The sequence below is a fragment of the Nyctereutes procyonoides genome, unplaced genomic scaffold (genome assembly GCF_905146905.1).
Source record: "Nyctereutes procyonoides isolate TBG_1078 unplaced genomic scaffold, NYPRO_anot_genome, whole genome shotgun sequence".
Taxonomy (NCBI): domain Eukaryota; kingdom Metazoa; phylum Chordata; class Mammalia; order Carnivora; family Canidae; genus Nyctereutes; species Nyctereutes procyonoides.
The window spans coordinates 35,934,560-35,958,911 of NW_026575133.1; the positions used below are offsets into that span (position 1 = coordinate 35,934,560).

Sequence of the window (24,352 nt, forward strand, 5' to 3'; positions counted from 1 at the left end):
ACACGCCTGCTGTCCGAGGGTGGGGTTCGGAGAACCTGCACACGGACACACTTCCGGGGAAGGAGGCAGGAGCAGGCCCGTCTGGTGTGACCCCCTGGAACGTAATGTCCCATCACCGTCCAGCGCTCTGCGGGCCGACCTCGGGGTTGGGAGGTTGACGTCTCCTTCTGGAAGCCGACTGTGGATGAGCAGAGGCCTCTCGTGCAGAATTTGGCAGTGGGGAGATTTCTACAGTGTGAACCCCAGGAGGAGGAAATAAATGCTGAGCCATCGCTCCCTCTCGTCAGCCCTGGGCTCACCTCGCTGGGACGTTCAGCTGCGTGACCTGCAGGTGGGGGTCAGTGAGCAGCTCCCGGGCCTGCCTCTGCCCTGCTCGGAGGCCCAGAAAGCCACAGAGCAGTGAGCAGCTCTTTGCAAATAAATGATCTTCGAGGTCTTTCCTCTTGCTCCCCTGCACTGTCCTTGGAGGGTCCTTCCAAGCCACACAGGGGTGCTGAGCAGCCCAGGACAGCCCAGCCCACCCAGGCTGACCTTGGGTCCCCACCCCAGTGTCGAGCAGGTGTGTCCATCCCTGACCACCTGTCAGGGCCCTCTGCTCTGACACCCAAAGCATCTCGCGACAGGGGTGGGGGGGGGGGCTCCTCCAAGGCAGGAGCCACCCTGGCACTTCTCTGATACCCTTTGCAGAGCCACGTTGACCCCTGGGAACAAATACGACACAAGAGCCCTGTAGGTCCTTCTCCAGTCACTCTGACCCCGCGGCCTCCTGCCTGGGGCATTAAGGCAGAAGAACTGAGGCCACCTTGCTGGGTTTCATTGTTCTGGGAAGGCAGGCAGCATGCTTATTCTGATAAAGCATTTTCTTCAGTTTCTGGGGGACCCTGAGGGAAGAGGTGATCCATCGGCAGCCAGCACTGGGAGGTGCACAGAAGCCTGGATCCTTCTGTTTTCTTACTAAGGGGCCCCGGTCTCCTTGGTTGCCCCCGTTCCTTGTGAGGGTCTCCGCACAGCACGCCTCCTGCGCACACCCTCATTTTCTCCTACTCTGTCACTCCTGAAAGAGTTACCTTTTCCGTATTATAAATTATAAGATGATAGATTAATGTTTATGGAGTCTTTGGAGACGCACAAGGAGATTAAACTGCTCAACAATGAAATGATAGGGAATTGTTCATTTTGGAAATGTCATAAAACAAAAACGAATGTAGCATAATAGCGATCTTTGAGATGAGCCGATAAATATATCATAGTCCCCACCTTACACATGTCGTTTAGTTAAAAGATCATCTCTACCCCCCGAAAAGCAGTCTAAATGAGAATTTTTGGAATTGGCAATACTTTAACATCCAACCAAGTCACCTCAAGTCAATTCTGCCCTTAAAATCCTTCCCTGTGCGGGGCTCTTCATCACACCCCACGACTCCACGAGATCTGCCCCAGCCTATGAAGACGCCACAGAACCCCCGTGTGGACGCGCCCGGGGGGGTCACCACCCGGTCCCCCGGCAGCTATAGGTGGATGAGACCGCTCCTTGTTGCACAAGAGAAACCAACAGAAACAGGACCCACCAGATTTCCTAGGGCGCAGACATCTGTTTGGGACACTTCTGTTCTAGTATCAGTGCAACAACTTTCTTAGAAAGTAGTAACGGGGGCAATTAAGGAGAGGGAGTCACCCAGCACAGAGGTGGGGGGCAGGGGGCCTGGGTGTACATCGTTCACTGAGCCTCACTGAGCTTCCCGAACACTTGGAACCACTCAACTTGGAGAACCCTGAGATGCTGTGTTCATCCCCTGGGCGTGATGGTGCTATTCCTGGAAGGACAGGCTCTTTGTTCATCCTTCCTTACTGATTATAATATGAAAACTGTCATGGGCTTCGGCTAATGGTAATAATAACACAGATGAGTTCTTAAAGAATACGACAGGGAGTGTGGGCTGCAGGAGTGGGTGGCAGGGGGCATGGCTGCAGAAGAAATGCTCACTGGGCAGGACAAAAAAAAAAAAAAACGTGCAAAGGATCAGCTCTTTCTCTCTCGGGCTCCCACCCAGGCACACAGACACCATGAAAGAGAGGAACGTCGGTTTTAATTACTTAGGAACCGATATATACGTAGTACGCAACTTGGAATGGTTTAAATTTGGGGAAATCAATCTTCAGTGGAGACGTTGCTCATCTGTGGAACTCAATCACATGAAAGGGACAGGTCTCCAGGAAAATCATGCCTCTCCCTCCCTTCTTTCCGTTCCAATTTGCAATAATTCAGGCATTTCCCAAAGAAAGGAGACGCACCTCACTACATATTTATCAAGGCACTCTCGTGAAGAGCTGGATTTTAAGTTCGCACAGCTTTCTGGAAGTCAGTGGGGATCTGGCTAAGCCCGAAGGCCGGCTTGCCTTCCATCCCTCCACCGGGCCAGGCCTCTCTAGCTAACAGGCACTTTGCACCTCGAGGTCCAAAAAGCCAAACAAGGCAAATGGCTTCTGACTTCTGATCCCTCCGCGCTCCCTGCAAGCCAAATCTGCTTTAAGAACTGAGATTAAGGAAAGGAAATAGCAACTCAATCTTTATTTCTAGAGCTCTTGATTGAAGGAAGACGCTGCCTGCTTGCATTTTGACTTCCAGAATGTTAAATCAAAGTAGAACACACAAAGAAAGCCACCATGGCAGTAGATAGAGTCAGAGACTATAAACTATTGGCCTGTGTTTTCTTTTAGGGAGTTTGTTTATTTTACAAGCTGTCCCTCCTGGAGCCCCACTTGCCGCTGAAGCAGGCAAAAAGAAAAAAAGAAAAAAGAAAAAGAAAAAAGAAAAAAAATCCCCTGAATCTCTTAAGAAGAGGGACAAACTCAGAGACTTTAACAGAGAAGTCGGTGTGGCATTTTATTTGTACGGCAGTAGAAAAAACAGCATTAACAACAAAAAGTGTGGTCATTTTTTTTCCCTCCAAGTGGAAGTGAGATAAAGGAACCCTATTCCTCCCCTCTTGAAGCAAAAAGCTGAAAACCTGCCCTAGGTTGTCCTGTGCTGAGTGGCTCCGCCTGGCGCTCTGCAAAGGCTCTGGCTGTGACCACACCACAAACCTCAGCTATGGGGTTGGGATTTGGTGTTTGGTCACCATCAAAGGGTTAATTAAAATCAAGGTTTCTGCCCAAACCTCTCCTGTCAGTCACGTACCAAATCTATACATTCCGAAAAACAAATGTGAACTCTCTCTGTCAAAATTAAACAGTGGGAAATATGAATCTAATGTCAGACAACATGACTAAATTTGCAATCCTCCCCCAAAAGGTGCAAATGACTTTTTTTTTTTTTTAAAAGGCTGGATGTGAGCTAAAAAGAAAAAGTATTTTCCAGAATAGATGAATTAGAGAACTGAAAGCTCTTTGGGCTATCCTTCATTTAACTGATGGGGGAAATTCTGATCTGCAGAACCAGATTGGCATGTGCCAATTTTAAAGGTAGCAATCTTAGGCCTTAAGAAGTCAAGTTACAGTTCTACAGAGGCTGTCATGAGAAGCTGGGGTCATCTACACCTTCCCCTGGTCAAGGGACAGAGGAAAGCGTTTGGGGATGGGACGTGGGTGCTAAGCAACAGACTCCACAGACCCCATGCCCTGAGCACTCTCAGCCACCGATTTCTTACACATAATCACAGGCTCATGTTATTCCGAACAATCGAGATGTACAAAAACAATACAGACGTTAGAAGCATGTAAAATAACACCGTTTGGGTTCAAAAATGACTCTATTTTCAATTAGCTACTAAAAATTTCTCTCATGTTGGAATTGATTCAGGCTTTTCCAGTTCCTGACTCAATTCTCCTTGAGCATGACCACCATTAGTAATCACTGGAGACAAATCCCATTGTGACCTAGTTTGCATCAGCACGAAAATCACATCGTTAATATCACTGTATCACATTCCAAAACAAACATTAAATTAAGGCACATTTAATATAGCTAAATTGCATTCAAAGGTCTACTACTGAACCAAACACAAAATATGTTCCCAGGACAAACAAATATTACTTTAAAATAACCGTGACTGAATTTAGGGTTTGTTCTCTCTCTCTCTCTCTCTCTCTCTCTCTCTCTCTCTCTCTCTCACCTCGAGGTGCATGTATGACTCTAAATACTAAAACTTTCATCTCTAAACCTCTTGGTGAATGATTGTTTTCAAACCGTGGGCTTCAGAATTGTGTGTGCATGTCAGGGTCGACTTAGTATCTGAAAAGCTAATGTTCAGTCGGTTTTGAAATTTCTTTGAAAAATATTTCGTTTCTTAGTATAGGGGAAAAAATGTATTAATTGGTAATTCTCCTCTCAGATTTCTGGGATTCAGAATAAGAAGGAGCCATCCTTAATTATATAGTGGAAATATTTTGAGATGCCTCGCATTTTGAAAAGAAGGACAACATGCAAATGACATCAGGCGAAAAAGGTGGATTTGGGTTTAAACCACATTTTTGGTTGATTACTCCTGCATGAGGCATAATAATACCTTACATAATTTGCTTGTTTGAATACAGAAAAGATTTTAAATTCTTGTGGAATATCTTTCCTTTTTATTTTGACAAAACTGTAGGTTCACATGAAGTTGTAAGAAATAACAGGGAGTATCTTGCACTCTTTACTCAGTTTCTCCCAATGGTAACATCTTGCAAAACTCTGATGCGAGGCCACAACCGGAAAAGTGACACTGATGTGATCTCCAGAAGTCCTGAGACTTCACCAGTCTTACATGCACTCGTGTGTGTGTGTGTGTGTGTGTGTGTGTGCGCGCGCGCGTGTATTTCATTCTCTACAATCTTGTCACACGTGTAGACTCAGGTGACCCTGCAGAGTGTCTTTTTAAACAGTCCCTGCTTTTACTACTCCATCTTGGCTTTTCTTGTGAATGCATCCTGTCCATGTCCCTTAGATTCTACTTCTCCTTTATGGCTGCTTCTTGGCTACAGTAACTTATTCACCTCTTCTTTGAGTTTTATTGCCTCATTCGTGAACTCTTTGCTGGTGGAGAGCTTTGTATTTGGTTTGCTTTTTGCAGCACATTTATCCTTTCCCAGGAAAAGACACAAACATAAACAGACATTCCAGCACGAATTCACAGAGTTTTTAAAGACACCAGTGAGAATAGATTAATATAAATACTAAGCTTAAAAACTGTCATAAAAGTTCAGCCTTTAAAATTGGCTTATTAAAATATTTGTTTTTTTTAAAGCCCAGATTTAAACTAAAGTTATGAGTTATAGTGCTCTGCTCAGAAAGAGTTTACTTTATGGTCTTTTTTTGCCAGGCAAGAGGAATCTGGCGTCTGTGCCGTCCATCCAGAATACAGTGAAGCAAAGATGATGGAAACTCAATTCTTTCAGGCTCAAGACTTGCCTGAAAATAGTACAGTTTTCAGAAAACCTCAATAAAGTACTATATTTCAAATGACCTCAAACAGCCACTCTCAAAGTCCCATCCCTCCAGCCCCCACGCTGGCCAGATGCGTAGCAAGACGTCTTCATGCAAGGTTGAAAGAATAACCACAGACACTTAAAGAAAATACCCACATCACGGGGATCAGCTCCCTATACTGGATCTCATTGACGGGTATTTTATAACAAAGCAATACTCGCATTTCAGGTAGCTCAGACTTTCATTCCACGTCTTCTGATCAATCAAAATCGCTCCTGGGATTCTGCATGTGCGTTCTTCATGGAGAATTAGTTTGCTTTTGAGACCAGCTAGCATTCCAAATACAGCAAGTTAACAAATACCTCCAAGAAGTAAACGTTCAGGAACAGGCTTACCCACTTTTTAGAGGGTGAGAGGATCATACTCCTTTCTCCAAAGTAATAAAGTTCTCAGAGGATAAAAAAAAAAAAAAGTAGTTTGTTGAGTACAGTAACCTACTAAAAAAAAATCTGTGCATATTGCAGGAGTTAGGGAAGATTTGTTTTCTTTAACAACAAAGCAGAGAATAGGAAAAATGTCTGATAATCGTCACCTTCCTCCCAACCAGGTGCCCCTGACCCTGTTCCTAAAGCTGAGGCACTTAATGAGAATACTAAAAACTTATTTTGATATTTTTTCCCCAATTAGATGAACCCAGCTTACTGCCCAACGACACCTGATTTATTGTGTACGTGTGTGTTTAAAGAACAGGCCAAAGAAGAAAGTCAGGCTAAATATTAGCACCAGCCGAACTCCACCATTTCCTGTGCTTCTCTTTATATCAAGGGACAATTTAGGCTTTTTACGGTTGCTGCTGTTGGTCTGGAAGCAGCTTTTGTCATATATGTGAAAACTCCTCATATTAAGACATTAAAATCACACGCAATTTACTGAAAGGTCTAGAAATTCTTTGCTGGTACGTATAACTAGCCCTTCTTTAAAATATTACGAGTAAATAACAAATGCCATTTAGTGACATTTTCAGGAAATCAGACCAATCAAGATTGTATTTATATTCACAGAGACTGATGTGATTAAAAAAAAATACAAAAATGTTTGCCCAACGTGCCTGGTAAGTAAAAACAAGACGTGTCCAGAATTATTGGTGTATCAAAAATGTCCACATTTCCCTTCTCTTCTTGTAGAGAGTGGTTACCAACCTACCTAAAGAAACTGGCTTACTGGAATTAGTTATATTCAAGTATATAAAAATAAAAATAATTAGACCCCCAAATAGATCATTCGTTCTCCAGCTGAATATGTTATCTGTTATATTTTAAGGACTTTCCCCCCAAATTCTCAACACATTAATAAAGTATTATTGCCTTTTATTTTTATATGATCTTTAAGTGTGAGCTCTGACTCTCTAAGTTTGAGGAATGTGGTTATTTAAAAATGATTTTTAAATGATCCTACTAAATTTTACATTAAGGTACTATCTCCTGGTATTTGTTTTCAAATAATTTTCTGCAGGGAAGTCTTAATGATAATTCTGTTGACATTTTTGTTAAACAAAGCTATACATGTATGCTTTACAAAGATGACATTCCTCATCTGTTTGTCCTTACTTCAGATGTCCTGTAAACTATGGATGGTATAAAGGGTAAATGGAATTAACTAATGGAAGCTCATAATTTAGGCAGCAAAACCCAGAATTAGTGTATTATCCCCCTGTAGCATTTTACTACTCAGCCAATCCAAACTTTCTTTCCTAGAGAAATATGTGATTGAGATACTTTCCATCTGTTTTTGACAAAGATAGGAGGAGATTCCCATAAGTTATTCTCTGCTAAAAAATTCTTTCTTAAAAAAAAAAGAAAGAAACCTTTAAAACGATCATTATCTTACGGGGGGGGGGGGCAATTCCGTCAAAAGAATTTTCAGTGGCACAGAAATAAAAACTTTAAAAACAAAATTCACCTGCGCTAGATGTGCCTTGTGCGACCACAGCAAAAACATTTGCAGATACTAGAGAACCACATTAAAAAAAAAGAAAAAGAAATAGAAATAGATATGTTTGGGAGAACGGGCGGGGGCACGCTCTGGATTAATCTAAATTCCTTCTGTGTGAAGTAGAGACTTATAAAAACATTGCAAGATGAGCGAGAAACTAGAGCATACGAAGTAGTAAGGATTTCTACCCCCTCCCCCCCGACACATCTGGCGTTGCCCTGGAGAGCCCTTGGAAGGGAGATGCCCACCAGCCTCGCAGAGCCTTCTGGAAAGGACGGCGCCTCCGGGGTGAGAGTTGGTCTGAAGGGCCCTCCAAGGTGTCTGGTGGAAGGGAGCGGGCGCAGGGCGCCCTGAGCGCTCTCCCAGAGCGCACCCGACTTTCCAAATGCCCTCGGCAGCCCGAGCCCCTCGCCTGGTCCCGCGCAGGGCCGCCCGCACCGCCTCCGCTCCCGCAAACCTGTTTCCCAGCCTGGACCCCTCGCACCCTCCCAGACCCTCCGGGGTCCAGGCCGAGCCAGCGGCTCGCAGCCCCGGATCGGCCCCCCTGCCTGCGGGCAGCGCGGTTCGAGCCCCGGCCCAGGCGCTCCGGCTGCCGCGCTCCCGGCGCACGGCCCACCCGGGCGCGCCCCGGAGCCCCCCGCGCAGGGCAGTGTCCCCCGCACCCCGCCGCGCGCGCCCTCCCCAGCACACACCTGGCCGCCGGCCCGCTCCTCTGCGCCCACCCGGCCCGCTCGGCCCCGGGAGCGCCGGCCTGGACGCCCTGCGGCAGCCGTCGGCGCACACCGAGCGTCCGCACGCGCTCCGCGGCTCCCCGGGAGGAGCGCACGGCCGCAGCCAGGCCCGCCCGGCAGCGGGGACGCGGGGGACAGCGGCCTCCCCTCCCTCTGCCCCTGCGGGCGGCCCCGGCGATGCCCCCCCGCCCGACGGCACCCACAGGCGCCCGCAGCAGCGGCGAGGATGCGAAGGACGCTGTCACCCGTCGCCCCCGCTCCCGACTGGCACCCCCGGGCAGGGAAGCTTGCAGAAGGCCCCGACGGGGCCCCCCCGGGACGCGGGCGCTCCCCCCCGCCCCCCGCCCCGCGGCTGCGAGCCAGAGCGCACCCCGCCGCCGCGGCCCCCCAGCCCACCCGACCCCACCCGCGAGGAGGGATGCGCGGCCGGGCCGCCCGCCTGCCCCCGCGGCTGCCGAGGGCGCGGGGCGCGCGCGCGCAGCACCTACCCGGGCGCGCGGGTCCGGACGTGGGCGGCGCGGCGCTAGTGGGAGGCGGACATGGACCACGCGCCCTCCATGCGCCAGACGGAGAAGGCGTAGCTGAGGCGCTCGTGGGCCACGTAGCTGCAGCTGGTCATCTTATTGTCCATCTCGTCGCTCTGCAGGACCTGGTAGAGGAAGTCTATGTACCTGGCGGCCAGCTTGAGCGTCTGGATCTTGCTGAGCTTGTCCGAGGGCAGCGTGGGGATGATCTTGCGCAGCGCCGCGAAGGCCTCGTTGAGCGACTGGGTGCGCTGGCGCTCGCGCACGTTGGCCAGGATGCGCTGGCTCTGCAGCTCCTCGAAGGACTGCGCGCTCGGGCTGCCCTTCTTGCCGCGCTTGCCCGGGGTCGGGCTGCCATCTTCGCTCGACTTCTTGCTGTAGCGCCGCTTCCGGCCGAAGCGCTTGGGCTGCCTCTCGAGCTCCTCCTCGCTGGTGCCCAGGCTGTCCACGGGGGACACGGGCGAGCTGGAGCCCTCCTCCATGGCGCCCGCCCGGCGCGCTTGGGGCTGGGGGCGCCGGGCGCCGAGCGCGCGCCGCTGGCCAAGCCCGCGGCCGCCGAGCACACGCTCCCCGGGCTGCCCGCGAGGCTCCGGTTTCAGGGCCGGCTAGTGCAAAACCGAGGTCTCCGCCAGAGGAAGTTATTCTAACTTTTTTGGAAACTCTAGCCGGGCTGGGTTGCTAAATAGTTGTCAGGAGCGAGGGCGGCGCGCTGATTGGCCGCGGCGGCCGGGGGCTGGGCGAGCTCTGGGGCCTCCGCCGGCCGCCCCCGCCCCCCGGCGCGGCACTTTCAGTTTTGCCTCCCCCTTCGGCTCCGGCCGCGGCGGGCACCCCGGAGGCCGGGCCCCTGCGCGCCGCCCGCGCCCCCGCCGGGAGCTCCGGCCGCTCTCCGGCCGCCCGGGGCGCGGGCACCGCGGACCCGCTTTGTCTGCTCCGCAACGTGGAGCTCGGGCCCCGCCGGGGCTGCAGGAGCTCCCCGGGGCGCGGGGGCGCGGGGGCGCGGGGGCGCAGTCCGACCCTCGATGCGCTCCCCGGAGGTGAGCACGAGGCGGGGACCCCCGGGGTGCTCCTCGGTGGCACCCCAGCCCCCCGCGAGCGCCGCGAGTCAGCGCCGGGGCCCGAACACTCAGTCCGGGGAGGAGGATGTGCGTGGGCGGGGGTCCCCGCGCCCAGACCGCGGCGCCCAGACCCCCGAGACGCCGCTGCCCACGCACGCGCGCGGGGACCCGTGCCCACGCGAAGCCTCTGCCCGGGCTTTGTCTTGGGGGTCGTCTTTCACCGCAGCTTTCCGAGGATCCCCAGCCCCGACGCCCTTTGCAGACCCTCCTTCCGAGCGCTTTCAAACGTGAGCGCACAGCGAGCCTCTGCGGGAGCGCAGGGGCCCGCGGCGCCCACCTGTTGGCCCTGCCTGCGGTGCCTGGTGCGGGGTCCCCGGCTGGCGCGCCCCGCGGCTTCGCGCCTCGGCAGGGCCCGGAGGGCAGGCGGGGAGCTGCACGGAGGGCCCGGGGCGGCTGGAGCGCGGGGCCTGGCCTGGGCGGGGGGCGACACCGCGGACCCCGGCCCCGCGCCATCTGGACGCCGAGCGCGGGCGCGTTTGAAGTGGTTGGGGGCGGGGGGGGGGGCTCTTTGTTCGCCAGGCCGCTCTGGCTCGGGGCCTGGAGGTGGTTTACGGCTTTGATGCCTTTGAACCTATTCCCAGGTGACCCGGGCTCAATTAGGCCCGGGCCTGAGCCGGGCTGTCAGGCAAGCCGCGTGATCAAGGGCGGGCTGGACCCTTTTATTGAAGTTGAACTCCGGGCCGGGAGCGCTCGGCCTCCGCGGCCACCGCGTCGGAGCCCGGCCGCTCCCGGGGACCTTCCCGGGCTGTGAGCCGGGCACCGGGAGGCCCTCCGGCGGAGGTGGCCGCGGAACAGCGCCGGCCGCAGATCCGAACCCGCCGCGGGCTTCGGGATCCTAGACTCAGGGTCCTGGGGGGGTCCCCGCGCCCAGCAACACCCGCCCCTGCTCGAGAAGGCTCGCGGTTTATCTGGCTTTCTGTATCCTTCTCCAGACTTCGAAAATGCACGTATGGAAGGATGATGGAGACGGCGAGGGAAGCCTGCTTCCCGGCCTGGGGCACAGCCTTCCCTGGGCTGCCCGCGCCCGACGGGCCTGCGCCCTCCGCACCGCGCCTTGGACCGTGCGCCCCTGCTCTTTCACCAACTCCGTGTGTCGCTCAGCTTGCGTCTGGGCCCAGCTTAAATGAATGCGGTTGATAGACTTGCTCCCGGAGGCTGGAGGGCATTTAAGGAGGTGCAGATCCTGGCCCCCCCACCCCACCCCCGCTTTGCTCCACGCCCCCATCTCTGTCTTCCCTGCTGATGATGGGCAGCAGAACAATTTCTGGAAGTCGGATCTGAAAACCAGTCATTTGCCTAAATTACAGCAATAACACTGGCAGGGTAGAGGCATACCGACAAAAGGCTGAAATCTAATGTCCAAGCCACACATCACATACAGGCAAGAGTCGCCTTTAAAAAAAAAATCCCCTTAAAATCCCCCCCACACACACACCCACACACACCACCAGTCAGAAAAAATGCTCAGGAAGGCATAGGACAAGTCTTCATAGTAACGGTTCTACTATTGCACATCTAATGTTACCAAAACAGCTCCTCCCCGTGCATCGGGTGGGTGGGTGGGTGGGTGCCCACTGTCCTGCCCATCGTTCTTCTGTTCCCTCCAGCACTGCAGGGCAGGGAAAGCCAAGATGACCCTTTTCAGACCGTGGCAGCCCTGGTCTGTAAGAGTGCTCTCCTGGGATGTGTAGGGGAAAGAGGGCCATCCACCCTGCCCTGCCCTTTTAAGTCCAGAGGTGGATGTGTTTGGTTTTGCTCGGCAGCACAGTGTGTGGTCTCTGGATGTCTGGAGTTAGGGCATGAGCATCAGTTTTCAGGAGTAAGCACAGCAGGAGCGGCCGTGCAGTGGCAGCAGCTCCGCCACCCCAGGATGGTTCTGGAACCACTGTTTTCCTGGTGCAGCGAGGCAGCAGCTCCAGTGCTGTTGTATGATCTGGACGTGAGCTCTGCCCGGAGCCTGTTTGCTCAGCTCCCAGCAATTTTATCATGTCCTCTGATAAGTTGCTTCCTGAGTGGAGCAGCCGGTGTGGGCTGTTCTCTGCAAAGGAACCCTGCCTGAGACCCCGCCTCCAGACTGGGGTCTAGAAGGTGCACGCCAGGGCTGTCCTCAGGGTGTGCAGCTTCTTGACATCACAAACATTCACTTGTAATGTGGACTGACATTGGCCTTTGACACACTTTGATGCCTTTAAGGTCAAATCAAAGTTGTCCTTGCCACAAACTCCTATTATGATTCTTTTGACTTTGAATATATACCAAATTTCGGTAAAAACAAGAGTGAGAAGAGCAACCATGGCATATAGAATGGGAGAGAGAGAACAGGGTGCAGGGGTCTGCGATGCAAGCCAGGCTCTTCTGCATAAACTTTGTTTTATAGATTTGGCTTCAGAATCATAGAAATATTTTACAAAGTTACTTAGAAAACTGAATCAAAATGGAAAAAAAAAAAAACCCTAACAGTCAAAAGCAAAATGAGACAACGTACCTAATTTTTTTCCCCTCAGGGCTTCCACAGCACCCAGGAATCATTGAAAACGGTAAACACTGTCATTCGACCCTGGGGGGATCCACTGCAAGGGTGGCGGGAGGAACTGCAAAAAATGTATGTTTCTAGTAACAATATTGCTATTGTCATTCTGAAACTGTGAGCTAAGGCAAGTCAGTTATTATGTTTCAGTTTTGAGAAATCAAAATTTCTATCCTGAAAGAAAAGAGATACAAATATGAAATGAAAAGAATTAGGCATGACTGTGTCGTTCGAAACTTGTTGGAAGTATCAGTATCAACTCGTGATGTATTTTCTCTTAAACAGTGCATTTCCTGGCCCTGACCCCTGGAAAGACCTAGAAACTTGGATGGATCCAGTGGCAAGGAGCACCACCAGTGTTCAAGCTGTGTTCTCTCCTGGAAGAAAGGGCTGACTTCAGATCTGGGGAAAACCTGTGCAAGATAAGCCTGAAGCATCTATCTCGCTGTGCTGGAAAGCGAGGAAGCGGCCAGTGGCTGCTGAGCCATGGCAGGACCCAGGAGTGCACCGAAAAATGCCTCCACAGGCCAAAGATGGTGCAAGGTAAGCATCATTCAGAGCAAAACTACAACAATGGAGACACATCAGAGGGTTAAAAAAAATCCATGAGTTTATAATGTTAATCAAATAAAAAAAAATTTCCTGGTCATCTTAGGCTGATGATGGGAAGTTGAGTCATGATTCTGAAAATTGGTAAGTAAAGGGAAAGAGTCAAGCACATAACCAGCCTTTCTTACCAAATTATACTTCAAAGTAACAGAAGAGTTGAGGAAATGTCTTGCTCCGCAGATGTACTCCAGATAATAAATGAGGGCGGAATGGTGGGATTACATCACCATTTTGCAAACCTCATCCGTGCTAACTAACATGAGGGATTCCTACCAAATCACCAGCCTCTGGACTTGGCAGCCAGTCCCAGGAAATCCAGCACGTACTACTTGGACAAGTTAAATGGTGCCATGCGGATGCAATCAGACCTGACTCTCCTGTTCTCAGAACCCCAAAAGGGCTCGTTTCACTTTTTGTAAAGGCCTGTCCTTACCGTATTCTGGAAGGCTGTCCAGCCTGGCAGTGAGAGTGCCCTGCCACTGCTCTGACGCCCCGTCCTGGGGCTCGGGCTCACTCCACCCCGTCACTCGGGCCGCTCGCAGCTCCTCCCCACACAGCGCACGGGCTCATGGACTGTCTGCCCTGGGACAGGGCAATACTGGATCCCCACTATTTGCCAGTGTTTTCTTTGTGACTGGAACTATCTCCGGAGAAGAATTCTTCTACCTCCTGACCTGGAGCGTAGACTTTCCCCTCCAGGGTCCCAGCACCCAGGGTGGGGAAGAGGCCTAGGAGGAGCTCTCACCATGCAGGATGTGGATGTCCACACATTCTCCCTGTTTTCAGTATAGGCCTTCCCATCTCCTCTCCTCTCCTCTCCTCTCCTCTCCTCTCCTCTCCTCTCCTCTCCTCTCCTCTCCTCTCCTCTCCTCTCCACTGCTGGGCACCCTCATCTGAACTGGGCTCTGGCTCGAATTCTCCAAGATAACATCCTGCCTTCGGAGTCGGAGGTGTGGGTGGGGAGGCTCGCACCTGGCATCTTTGGGATGGGGGAGGGGATCCAGACCATGCATGTGCTTTTTTTTTTTAAAAAAAAAAGGTTTTATGTATTTACCCATGAGAGACACACAGAGAGAGGCAGAGACACAGGCAGAGGGAGAAGCAGGCTCCCTGCAGGGAGCCTGATGTGGGACTCGATCCCAGGACCCCAGGACCACGCCCTGAGCCGGAGGCAGACGGTCACCCACTGAGCCATCCAGCGTCCAGATGCATCGGCTCTTGACGTTGGCTGAGAGGTAGGGATACTTCTGCATGGGGTCAGCCAGCTTGCTGTCCGGGCCGTGCCCTGACCTGGGCTCTGGCGTCCGGGCCTCCACCTTCCACAGAGTGGGACGCCGCTCCTCCAGCCTCCTTCCACCTGCCCAAGCATGCCTGCAGTGGACTCCTCTCCTGTTTCCTCTGAGACCTGGGTTTTTGCCTCTTCTGCACCTTCATCTTGTAGATGGATTCAAGGGAGAGAGCAGAAATAAACGTGTATGTGCAAGCCGACATCGTCAGTTGGAAATTGCTGGATATCATTGTTTAGAAGCTGAATGCAAGTGCAGAGAGCAGGAGGCCACTGGGCTCCCTTGCTGCACACCTTGCAGGGCTCCGGAGGGGCTCAGTGCCCGTGTTGGCCTGTGTCTCCCTCCGTCTTTGTGCCTCTGGTGGGCATCTGTTCCCTGATGATCCCTCAGGGGAGGAGACCCAGTGGCCCACAGCAGGCTGGGGTCGGGGGTGAAACCCCACCTAGAGACCCAGGAACCAAGGCTGTGAAAGCTAGCTCCTCTCTCCTGTTTCTGTTCTCCTGACAAGCACTCATGTGCCCAGTGGGGCTGGGTCCCCCACAAGCCTGCCTCCCCATCCTCCTCCACCAGAGGCCCTGCAGCTGTGGGGATTGCAAGGTTATCATCCACAGTTGCTGGATTTCATTTAGCTTCACTTTAATTCATGAATCAGGAAGGCATGCTTTCTACCCCCTGAGCCCCTTGCAAGAAATGCAACCCATAAATGCAAGTCCTGGTTACCCAAATGGAAACCTCATTTCCGTTGTTTAATATAATTTGAATAGTTGGCTCAAATAGAAAAAACTCTTGCTGTCCCGCCCTGTTTGTTTTTAATCTTCAAATTTGTCGTTCACATCTTGTGCCCTCTCCTCTCCTCCCCGCCCCACCCCATCCCATCCCCAGCCACTCCTCTTCAAACTTCACACTTTCAGACGGAGCCCAGCAGGTGCTGTTGACGGATGGGGACAAAGAGGTGGGACTCTTGGTGGACGTCTCTCCTCACCGCATACTCTGGTTACACCCCCGTGAGAACACACACCCCACCCCGCTGTGCCCTGTGGGGAGAAGATAATCGAAGACAGGAGATTACTAACAAAGAGCCTTTTAATTAATAATCACTGTGTGTTTAGTATGATGCTGAGAAGTGGCAGGGAGTAGGAGCCCCGTAAACAGCTACTCCAGGGTGCAGCCACTTGCAGGATATAGAAAAGTATGAACCAGACTTCAAAGAAGCCTGGGGACAGAGACCAGGGGGTGTGGGGTGCTGGGAAAGACAGCAGCAAAGACAGAGCAAATCTACCATCAGAAGAGAGAGAAGAGCATTCAGGCAAAGAGATGAAAGTGTGTCAATGCCTACTAGGGTGAAATGCAATGGTGTCCCTGCAGTGGGGACATCTCTGTGGCTGGGATCTCAGGGATCGGTGGCCAGCACTTTCTTGGTTGTGGTTGCAGGTGACGAAAATATACCCTACATGTGCTTAACAAAAAAAATGAATCTGTTGGTTCGCTACTTAGGAAGGTCAGGCTCAGGCTTTCTTCAGGCTTAGCTGGATCCTGGAGTTTCCATGCTGTTGTGTCTCTTTTCTCCTTCTCCATCCTTCAGCTCTGCTTCCCTCTATGTAGGAAGCTCACTCTCTTGATACAAGGAGCTTTTCCCTTTGTGCGTGAAGATGACAGGTGCTCCAGGGTCATATCCTCCAGGGACAGCAATGCTAATTAAATAGCATCTTCTCTAGCTCCAGCAGAGATGTCGGGCATAGAACCCTGACTGTCTGGACTTTACCATGTGTACTGGGGCCCAAGGACCCTAATCAACCAGCTGTATTATATGGCTGCTCTCGTGATAGGGTGGGACCTGAAGGGCAGGCTGGGCCATGAAGTTGGGGAAGTTTCCACTGGGAGAGATGCTGGATGAACAAGGAGTGTCCACTGTGGTGCGAGGAGGTCCCACCGAGGAGGTAGAGGCCAGGCTCTCAAGGATCTTATAGGACAAGCTACTGAGTTTAGATTTCCTGGTGGAGGCAATGGGAACCAAAGGAGAGGTCTAAGGAAAGAGGTGGTGACCGACTTACTTTGAGAGCAGCTGGAAAAGGAAAGCCAACTAGGAGCATGTTGCAGAAGCCCTGCCAGCCTACCAAGGAACTGGGGAACCAGGGAACCACGGACTAAAAACCATGAGGCCACAGAACCAGGGAACACGGACCCAGGGAACCACGGAACCAGAGAACCAGGGAAGCACAAAACCAGGGAACCAGAGAAGCAGAGAAGCAGAGAACCCGGGAACTGGAGAACCTGGAACTGGGGAACCACGGAATCAAGGAGTCACAGAACCAGGGGATGAGGGAAGCAGGGAACCAGGGAACTGGAGACCACGGGGTCAGAGAACCATGGAACCAGGCAACAAGGAACCAGGGAATCTCAGACCAGGGAACTAGGGACCCAGGGAACCATGGAGCCAGAGAACCAGGGAACCAGAGAACCATGGATCCAAGGACCCACGGAACCAGGGAACCACAGAACCAGAGAACCGGGGAACCAGAGAACCACGGAGCCATGGAACCAGGGAACCAGGGAACCAGGGAACTGGAGAACCAGAGAACCACAGAACCAGGGAACCACGGAACCAGGGAAGAGGGAACCAGGGAATCTCAGAGCCAGGGAATCAGAGAACCATGGAACCAGGGAACTGGAGAACCAGAGAACCACAGAGCCAGGGAACCATGGAACCAGAGAACCACAGAACCACAGAACCAGGGAACCAGAGAACCATAGACTCAAGGACCCACGGAACCAGGGAACCACAGAACCAGAGAACTATGGAACCAGGCAACAGGGAACCAGGGAATCTCAGAACCAGGGAACCACAGAGCCAGGGAACTGGAGAACCACAGAACTGGAGAACCAGAGAACCACAGAGCCAGGGAATCATGGAACCAGGGAACCAGAGAACCCCGGAGCCAGGGAACCACGGAACCAGAGAACCAGGGAACTGGAGAACCACAGAACTGGAAAACCACAGAACCACAGAACCACGGAACCAGGGAACCATGAAACCATGGAACCAGGGAACTGGAGAACCACAGAACCATGGAACCAGGGAACCATAGATCCAGGGAACCACAGAACCACAGAAGCAGGGAACTATGGAACCACAGAATCTTAGAACCAGAGAACCATGGAACTGGAGAACCACAGAACCACGGAGCCAGGGAACCACGGAACCAGGGAACCAGGGAATCTCAGAGCCACAGAACCAGAGAACCAGGGACCGTCAGTGCTAAGATGAGATTGGGGGGGGGGGACAAGTGGGAATTAAGAAGGAGAAGATGCAGGATTTGACTTCTCTCATCATGGTTGTGAATCCCCCAAAGTTAGGCTTGGAATATAGTAAAGAGGTTACCTATACCCATTGCTCCTCTTGTATATAATTATGTTCCCACCTTGAGATAGACTCGTTGAGAATGAGAAACGCAGGCAATTTAAACACTGCTCTATCATGTTAGAAAAAGAAAAAAAGTTAAAACACAATCACACCAGGCTGCTGTGCAGAAGGGCAGAGACAGAGCCGGATGGTGAGGTCAAGACCCTGTGCTCTGCCAACAACAGGGGATAACACCCCTTCCTCTCCATGGGACTCACTTTTCCTTCTTGTGGGAGAATGGTTTGGGTGAATAAACCCTAAGGTTTCCTTAACACAATGATGTCTAGGTTCTATTTTCTGCAACTAAAATCCCCATCTGCCATAGACATGGCCAACAAGCCCATGAGAAAATGCTGCGCATTACGGGCCATAACGGAAATACAGATCAAAACCACAAGGATATCCCACCTCACCCCAGTGAGAATGGGGAAAATTAACAAGACAGGAGACAACCAATGTTGGAGAGGATGTGAGAAAAGGGAACCCTCTTGCACTGTGGGTGGGAATGTGACCTGGGGCACCCACTCTGGAAAACTGTGTGGAGGTTCCTCAAAGAGGTAAAAATAGACCTGCCCTACGACCCAGCAATTGCACTGTTGGGGATTTACCCCAAAGATACAGATGCAATGAAACGCCGGGACACCTGCACCCCGATGTTTCTAGCAGCCATGTCCACAATAGCCACACTGTGGAAGGAGCCTCGGTGTCCATCGAAAGATGAATCGATAAAGGAGCTGTGGTCTATGTGTACAATGGAGTATTCCTCAGCCATTAGAAACGACAAATACCCACCATGTACTTAGACGTGGATGGAACTGGAGGGTATTATGCTGAGTGAAGTAAGTCAATCGGAGAAGGACAAACATTATATGTTCTCATTCATTTGGGGAATATAAAAAATAGTGAAAAGGATTATAGGGGAAAGGAGAGAAAATGAGTGGAAATATCAGAAAGGGAGACAGGACATGAGAGCCTCCTAACTCTGGGAAACGAACTAGGGGTAGTGGAAAGGGAGGAGGGCGGGGGGTGGGGGTGACTGGGTGACGGGCACTGAGGGGGGCACTTGGCAGGGTGAGCCCTGGGTGTTATGCTATATGTTGGCAAATCGAACTCCAATAAAAAAAATCAAAAAATAAAATAAAATAAAATCCCCATCTGGGGACTTAAGCTTCAAGGCACACTTTGATGTTAGTGGCGTTTTAGAAAGGGTGGGGGATGCTGCCAAGGCGTGGGGAGTGCGATTTTCTTTAATCTGTCTAAATAATGTGCAGGGGAGCCTTTGGTGACCACACATGCCCCGACCCCTCGTAAAGTCCCTGCCCCATTGTGACCTGGTCATAAACTTTCCTGAGAAGGTCATGTGAATTTATCGTCCCCAATACTTTATTATTAGAAATTACGGTCTCTCTGCCACATGACACTTTTGAGCTCTAGCAGATCTTAAATTAAGACTATATAAATGTTTAAAAATGTTCTTCGGAAAACTTTCAGTTCATTAGTTGAGATCTTGACTGAGGTTCCTGAAACACTTACCTGAATAAACATAGAGGTTTGACCTTAAATGTTTTAAGGAATAAACTTGGAATCAAACTTGTGTGTCAAAACTCTGATGATATCTTAAATATGAAAACACATCGACGAAGTCCGGTGGGGGAAGCACCTCGGGGTGTGTGGCAACTTTCTCTCTTACGGAGGTCACCAGGGCAGCGGGGAGCCGGGATGCAGCACTCTCCTAAGTGATGAGGGGACAGATGACCGGATGCCCTTGTTTAAAGAAAAAAATGGGGCAGCCCTGGTGGCCTAGCAGTTTAGCACTGCCTTCAGCCCAGGGCGTGATCCTGGGGACCCGGGATCGAGTCCCACATCGGGCTCCCTGCGTGGAGCCTGCTTCTCCCTCTGCCTCTCTCTCTCTCTCTCTCTCTCTCTCTCTCTCTCTCTCTGTCATGAGTAAATAAAAAATGAAAAAAGAGGGATCCCTGGGTGGCGCAGCGGTTTTGCGCCTGCCTTTGGCCCGGGGCGCGATCCTGGAGACCCGGGATCGAATCCTACATCGGGCTCCCGGTGCATGGAGCCTGCTTCTCCCTCTGCCTGTGTCTCTGCCTCTCTCTCTCTGTGTGTGACTATCATAAATAAATAAAAAAAAAATGAAAAAAGAAAAAAAAAGTGCGTGTGTGTGTGTGTGTGTGTGTGTGTGTCTGTGTCTACGTGGGGATATGAGGTGACACGCAACTTCTCTTAGGCTACATATTTTTTTAAAGGCTCTTAATTTTTTCACTTGACTCTACTTCCCTGCTTTATTTCTTTGTCTTCCACCAAGGAAGGGGAATAACAACCCAGGAGTAGCACAGTTTCCCACCTCGTGGAGACAAATGGAAAGTACTAGAAGCATATTAGGAGCATGAGTCCTGCTTGCTCCAGGCTTCTCCCTATAATCCCATCTTTCCTCTCTGCCCTGATAACTGTTGCATCCTCCTCTTCCAAAACGCTCTCCTGCCTAACCTCCCGGGAGATATCATCTGAACTCTGAAAATGAAGCACAACTAGCTAGCTTTATTTTATGTGTTTGACCGACTCTTTGCTTTCCCTCGAGGGAGAATTAACGAACACCGGTATCAAAGGACGCAAGTGTCCTGTACCTTGGCCCGCTAGTTCACGCCCGAGCAGCTTATACCGTAATCACTCATACTGGGGCCATTTAAAGGTTTTGCAATTTAAGAGAAGCCAAATGATGGCACTAATTTTCCACTTTTAAGATTATCTGGGTAAGGAATCTGGGATACCATATTTTCTTTTAGGAAAACTCCCTGGGTAATGGTCTGTATTTCATCAATAACAACACAAGAAGTGGGAATCTTCAAATAACTAGACTTGTCTTAATGTTCAAGTTTAAGGAAAATGGTCAGTTCGATGGAGACAAAGGGGGAGGAGGGGAAGGGGATCGAGAAGGTGAAGGAATTGATAACATCCAGTACAACGCAAACAAACAAAACCCTGCCCCGGCTTTCCCCCATGACCAGGACATCCCCCCCCCCGCGCCTTATCCGGGGTCTCAAGACACAGAGACCCTCAGCCGGCCGGCAAGCGTGTTCCATAAACTAAATCAGGGAAGTGGATCCATCTCAAATGTGGGATAGAGAACTGGGTCTCAACCATTTTTTTTCCAAGATCTAAAATACTTATAATGATGAAATGTATTCATTTTAATAAAGTTTAAGATTTGACACCTTTGGGCAAGGTGGAACCACCTTTGCCATCAAGAACGTTTCTATCACTCCAGAAAGTTCCTTGGTACCCTTTGCAGTCAGTAGCCCCCTCCCCCACCCCCACCCCAACCACTAGCAACCACTGATCTAATTTATGTTCCTATTTTGCTTTCTGCAGAAAGTCATAAAAATGAAGTCATACAGGACATAGGCTTTTGTGTCTGGCTTTTTACACTTAGGCTAATGCTTTTAGGATCCATCACCATCATTCAGCATATTTATACTTGTTCCTTTTTATTGCTGAGCACCCCATTACGTGAGGACACCGCAATCTGTTTATCCCGCGATCGGCTGGCTGAAGGACATTCAGGTTGTCTCCTGGCTTGGGGGATTCTGGACAAAGCCGCCTTCTGGTTATTATTGTTTAGACGCTTTTCTTCTCAGGTAAATCTGTAGGAGCAGGACCACTGAATCCTATGTAAGTGCGTGCTTCACTTTGGGACAAACTACCAAAAGATCCAAAAATGCCTGGATCACTTATTTGTCGTGTCCCACCAGCAATGTCAGAAGTTCAGCTGCAGATGGCCACAATCAGAAAGTAGAACATAATAAGTGTTGACAAGATGTGGAGACCTTGGAATGCTCGTGCTGTGCTGGTGGGAGTGTAGGATGGTGCGGGTACTCTGAACGGCAGTTTGGCGGCTCCTCGAGAAGCTACATGGAAAATGACCATAGGATCCTTGACCATAAGATCAATTGTACCCTCGAGTAGCTATCTATCCCCAAAAGAATTGAAAACAGGGGTTCAGACAAACACCTACCCAGAACTTCACAGTGGCATTGCTCACAACGGCCAAAACAGGGAAACAACGCAAATATTCGTGGTGGGTGGGGGGATAAGCAAAGCGTGGGGTAACCCTGTGATAGAATATTATTCAGTCATGGAAAGGAGTGAAGTGTGATTCACGCTACAACATGGATGGGCCTTGAAAATATTGTGCCAAACAAAAGAAGCCAGGAAAAAAAAAAGTTACATCTTGCACGGTTCCACGTATCTGAAATATCCAGAAGAGGCAAATCCGTGGAGACGGGAAGCAGATTAGTGGCTGTCAGGGGTTGGGAAGAGGGAGTATATTAATCATGTTTTTTATTCTTTGTGCTTTATGATGCTTTGACATCTTGGGACCTTGGGGACATGAAGGAGGATTGCCCCTCCCAGAGTTAGCTAATTCCTGAGGATAGCAAACCACGTGCCTTGAGAGGACACCTTTGATGTGCAAACCAAACACCCTGAGTGCAAACCCCCACCCACCTCCTTTTTCCAGACTCCTGCGTCCCCCAGTCACCCCAGGGCCAGTTGCGGAAGAGAGAACGCCCTCCCCGGCCAGAGCTTGCTCAAGGGTTAAGCTGGCCAGCCCTAGATCCGCTTGCCCTGCCCTTTGAGGACCTTCACTGCATTAAAACATTATTTTAAAAAGTTTTTTTAAAAAAATCCACCCAGAGGCCCTTGCCCACGGCTCCCCCCGGGGCCTGCGAGTGTGAAAACTCCTCCCTTCACGATAGTCATTTCTGTCTGTGTGTCCTCCTGATGGAAGAAATCCCAGGTCCGTTTTAGAACAGGGGGAGCAGGAAGTGAGTGTCTAACGGGTGTAGGGTTTACACCAGGGTGATCAGGATTCTGGGATTAGGGAGCAGAAAGGGCCGGCAACACCGTGACACGTGGCAGTGGCCTGACGGCAGACGTGATGTTACGTGTGCGACTCGGTCGCAGCCCCAGAGAAGCAGAACACACGGGTGTGCGTGTGCGGAGATGCTGATCAGAGAAACTGGCCAAGGCAGTGGTGGAGGCCGAGGCCCTCCAGGCTGCCCTCTGCACGCTGGAGCCCCGGCAAGTCGGTGGTGCAAACCCAGTGTGATCCCGGGGTCATGGGGCAGGCGCTCAGCCATGGAGCCCCCCAGGTGAGCCTCGCTGCAGTTTTCATTTAATCTTTCCACGATGACTTATGAAATCAGCATTTTTTTCTTGCCCATTGTCATTTTTAAGAACTTGGAAATAATTTTGGATTCACATAGAAAAATGTGATAGTTCACAATCCCCTATGCCCTCCGTTCCATTTCATCTCATCTTACAAAACCATAGTGTGATTGTGGAAAGCAGGAAATGTGAGCATTGATTCAGTACCATGAACTCACAGATCTAAAGATCGATCAGGTTTTGCCTGGTTTCCCACTAATTTTCTTTTTATTTTTTTAAAATTTTTAAAAAGATTTTATTTATTTATTCATGACAGACCCAGAGAGGGAGGCAGAGACACAGGCAGAGAGAGAAGCAGGCTCCCTGCGGGAACCCAATGCAGGACTCGATCCCAGGACCCCGGGATCACGCCCTGAGCTGAAGGCAGACGTCCAACCACGGAGCCACCCAGGCGTCCCGAATTTTCTTTTTCTTGTCCAGGATCTTGCCCCGGCTACCTATCACAAGGCATTTGGCTGTCAGATTTCCTTGATTTTTCTCAAATGTGTGACAGTTCCTCTTTCCTGACTTCAACGCTTTTGACAAGCTCTGATCGGTTATTTTAAAGAATGACCATCAAATTGGGTTCTTCTCATTGTTTTCTTATGAATGGATTGAGCTCACGCACTGGGGCACATCCTACCACAGAAGGGTTGCATGACGTTGATCCGGGATCCCTCAGTCCGGGGGTACCCACCACATTTCTACATGGTCAAGCCACTTTTCCTTTTGTAAGGAAACTACTCTTTCCAAATTAGTAGCTGTCTTGTGGGGAGGTACTTGGAGACTAGGAAAAACCCCATTTTTCATCATAGTTTTCACTCACTAACTGGCATCCATCTAGTCATGATTCTTGCCTGCTACAATTATTATCGTATTATTTGAGCGATCGTGATTTTCTATTTCCTTTATGCCTTGTACATTTATTAATTACAATTCCACCGTGAGGAAGGGCAGCTCTCCCTCCCCCAGGATGTTATGTATTCAACTGTGTTGATTCGTACTGACTCGAGGATACTTATTGGACACTGTGGGCTGTGCTCTAATACGACCGTTGCTTGTTTGATGGCTCTCATCGTCCCCGCTTTGTCGCTGGGGTGCCCTCACACTGGCTCCCTGTCCCTTGGCTAAACCCCCATTGCTTTCTGAGCTCCTCCCTAGCCTTCAGCATTTTAAGTATTCCCAGACTCAAGGAACATCTTCTAATGTCTTTTTTTTTTTCCCCATTTGTAGGTCTTCTTTGGTCACGCGTCTGTTCCAATACTTTGCTCATTTTCAATCGGGTCATTTGTCTCATTATCGAATTGTAAGGAATTCCTTTTTTTTTTTTTTTGTCAATTCTGGATATTTGCCCTTTGTCTAATTGCATTTTGCAAATGTTTTCTCTCCCAATCTTCAGAGGGCCATTTCATTTTCTTAACAGTCTTTCAAAGAACCGAAGCTTTCAATTTTGCTAAAGTCAGATGTAATTAGTTTTTTATGGTTTGTCCTCTTAGTATCACATCTGAGATATCTTTGCCTGATACATTGTCAAAAAGTCCTTC

General features: G+C 50.6%; 1 protein-coding gene and 1 long non-coding RNA gene across 4 annotated transcripts in view; one reads left to right on the forward strand and one right to left on the reverse strand.

The window, feature by feature from the left end:
• The window catches only part of TWIST2 (twist family bHLH transcription factor 2), a 50,189-nt gene extending 40,899 nt beyond the window's left edge, over positions 1–9,290 (reverse strand). The window contains exon 1 of one of the 2 annotated variants that reach the window (XM_055300396.1): positions 8,802–9,290. In XM_055300396.1, coding sequence (XP_055156371.1) covers positions 8,802–9,136 — 335 coding nt within the window. In that variant the 5' untranslated portion in view covers positions 9,137–9,290. Of the gene's footprint in view, positions 1–8,618 lie in introns of both variants that reach the window. The other variant, XM_055300395.1, reaches the window with a different exon arrangement.
• Positions 9,291–9,494: 204 nt separating this feature from the next.
• Positions 9,495–14,391, forward strand: LOC129493613 (uncharacterized). 2 transcript variants are annotated; one of them, XR_008661172.1, is made up of 5 exons: positions 9,495–9,688; positions 10,702–10,943; positions 12,274–12,306; positions 12,582–12,839; positions 14,049–14,391. It is a non-coding gene; the product is annotated as an uncharacterized LOC129493613 (long non-coding RNA). The 2 variants fall into 2 exon arrangements; XR_008661171.1 differs by lacking the exon at positions 14,049–14,391 and having other exon boundaries at positions 12,582–13,697.
• The last annotated feature ends 9,961 nt before the right edge of the window (positions 14,392–24,352 follow it).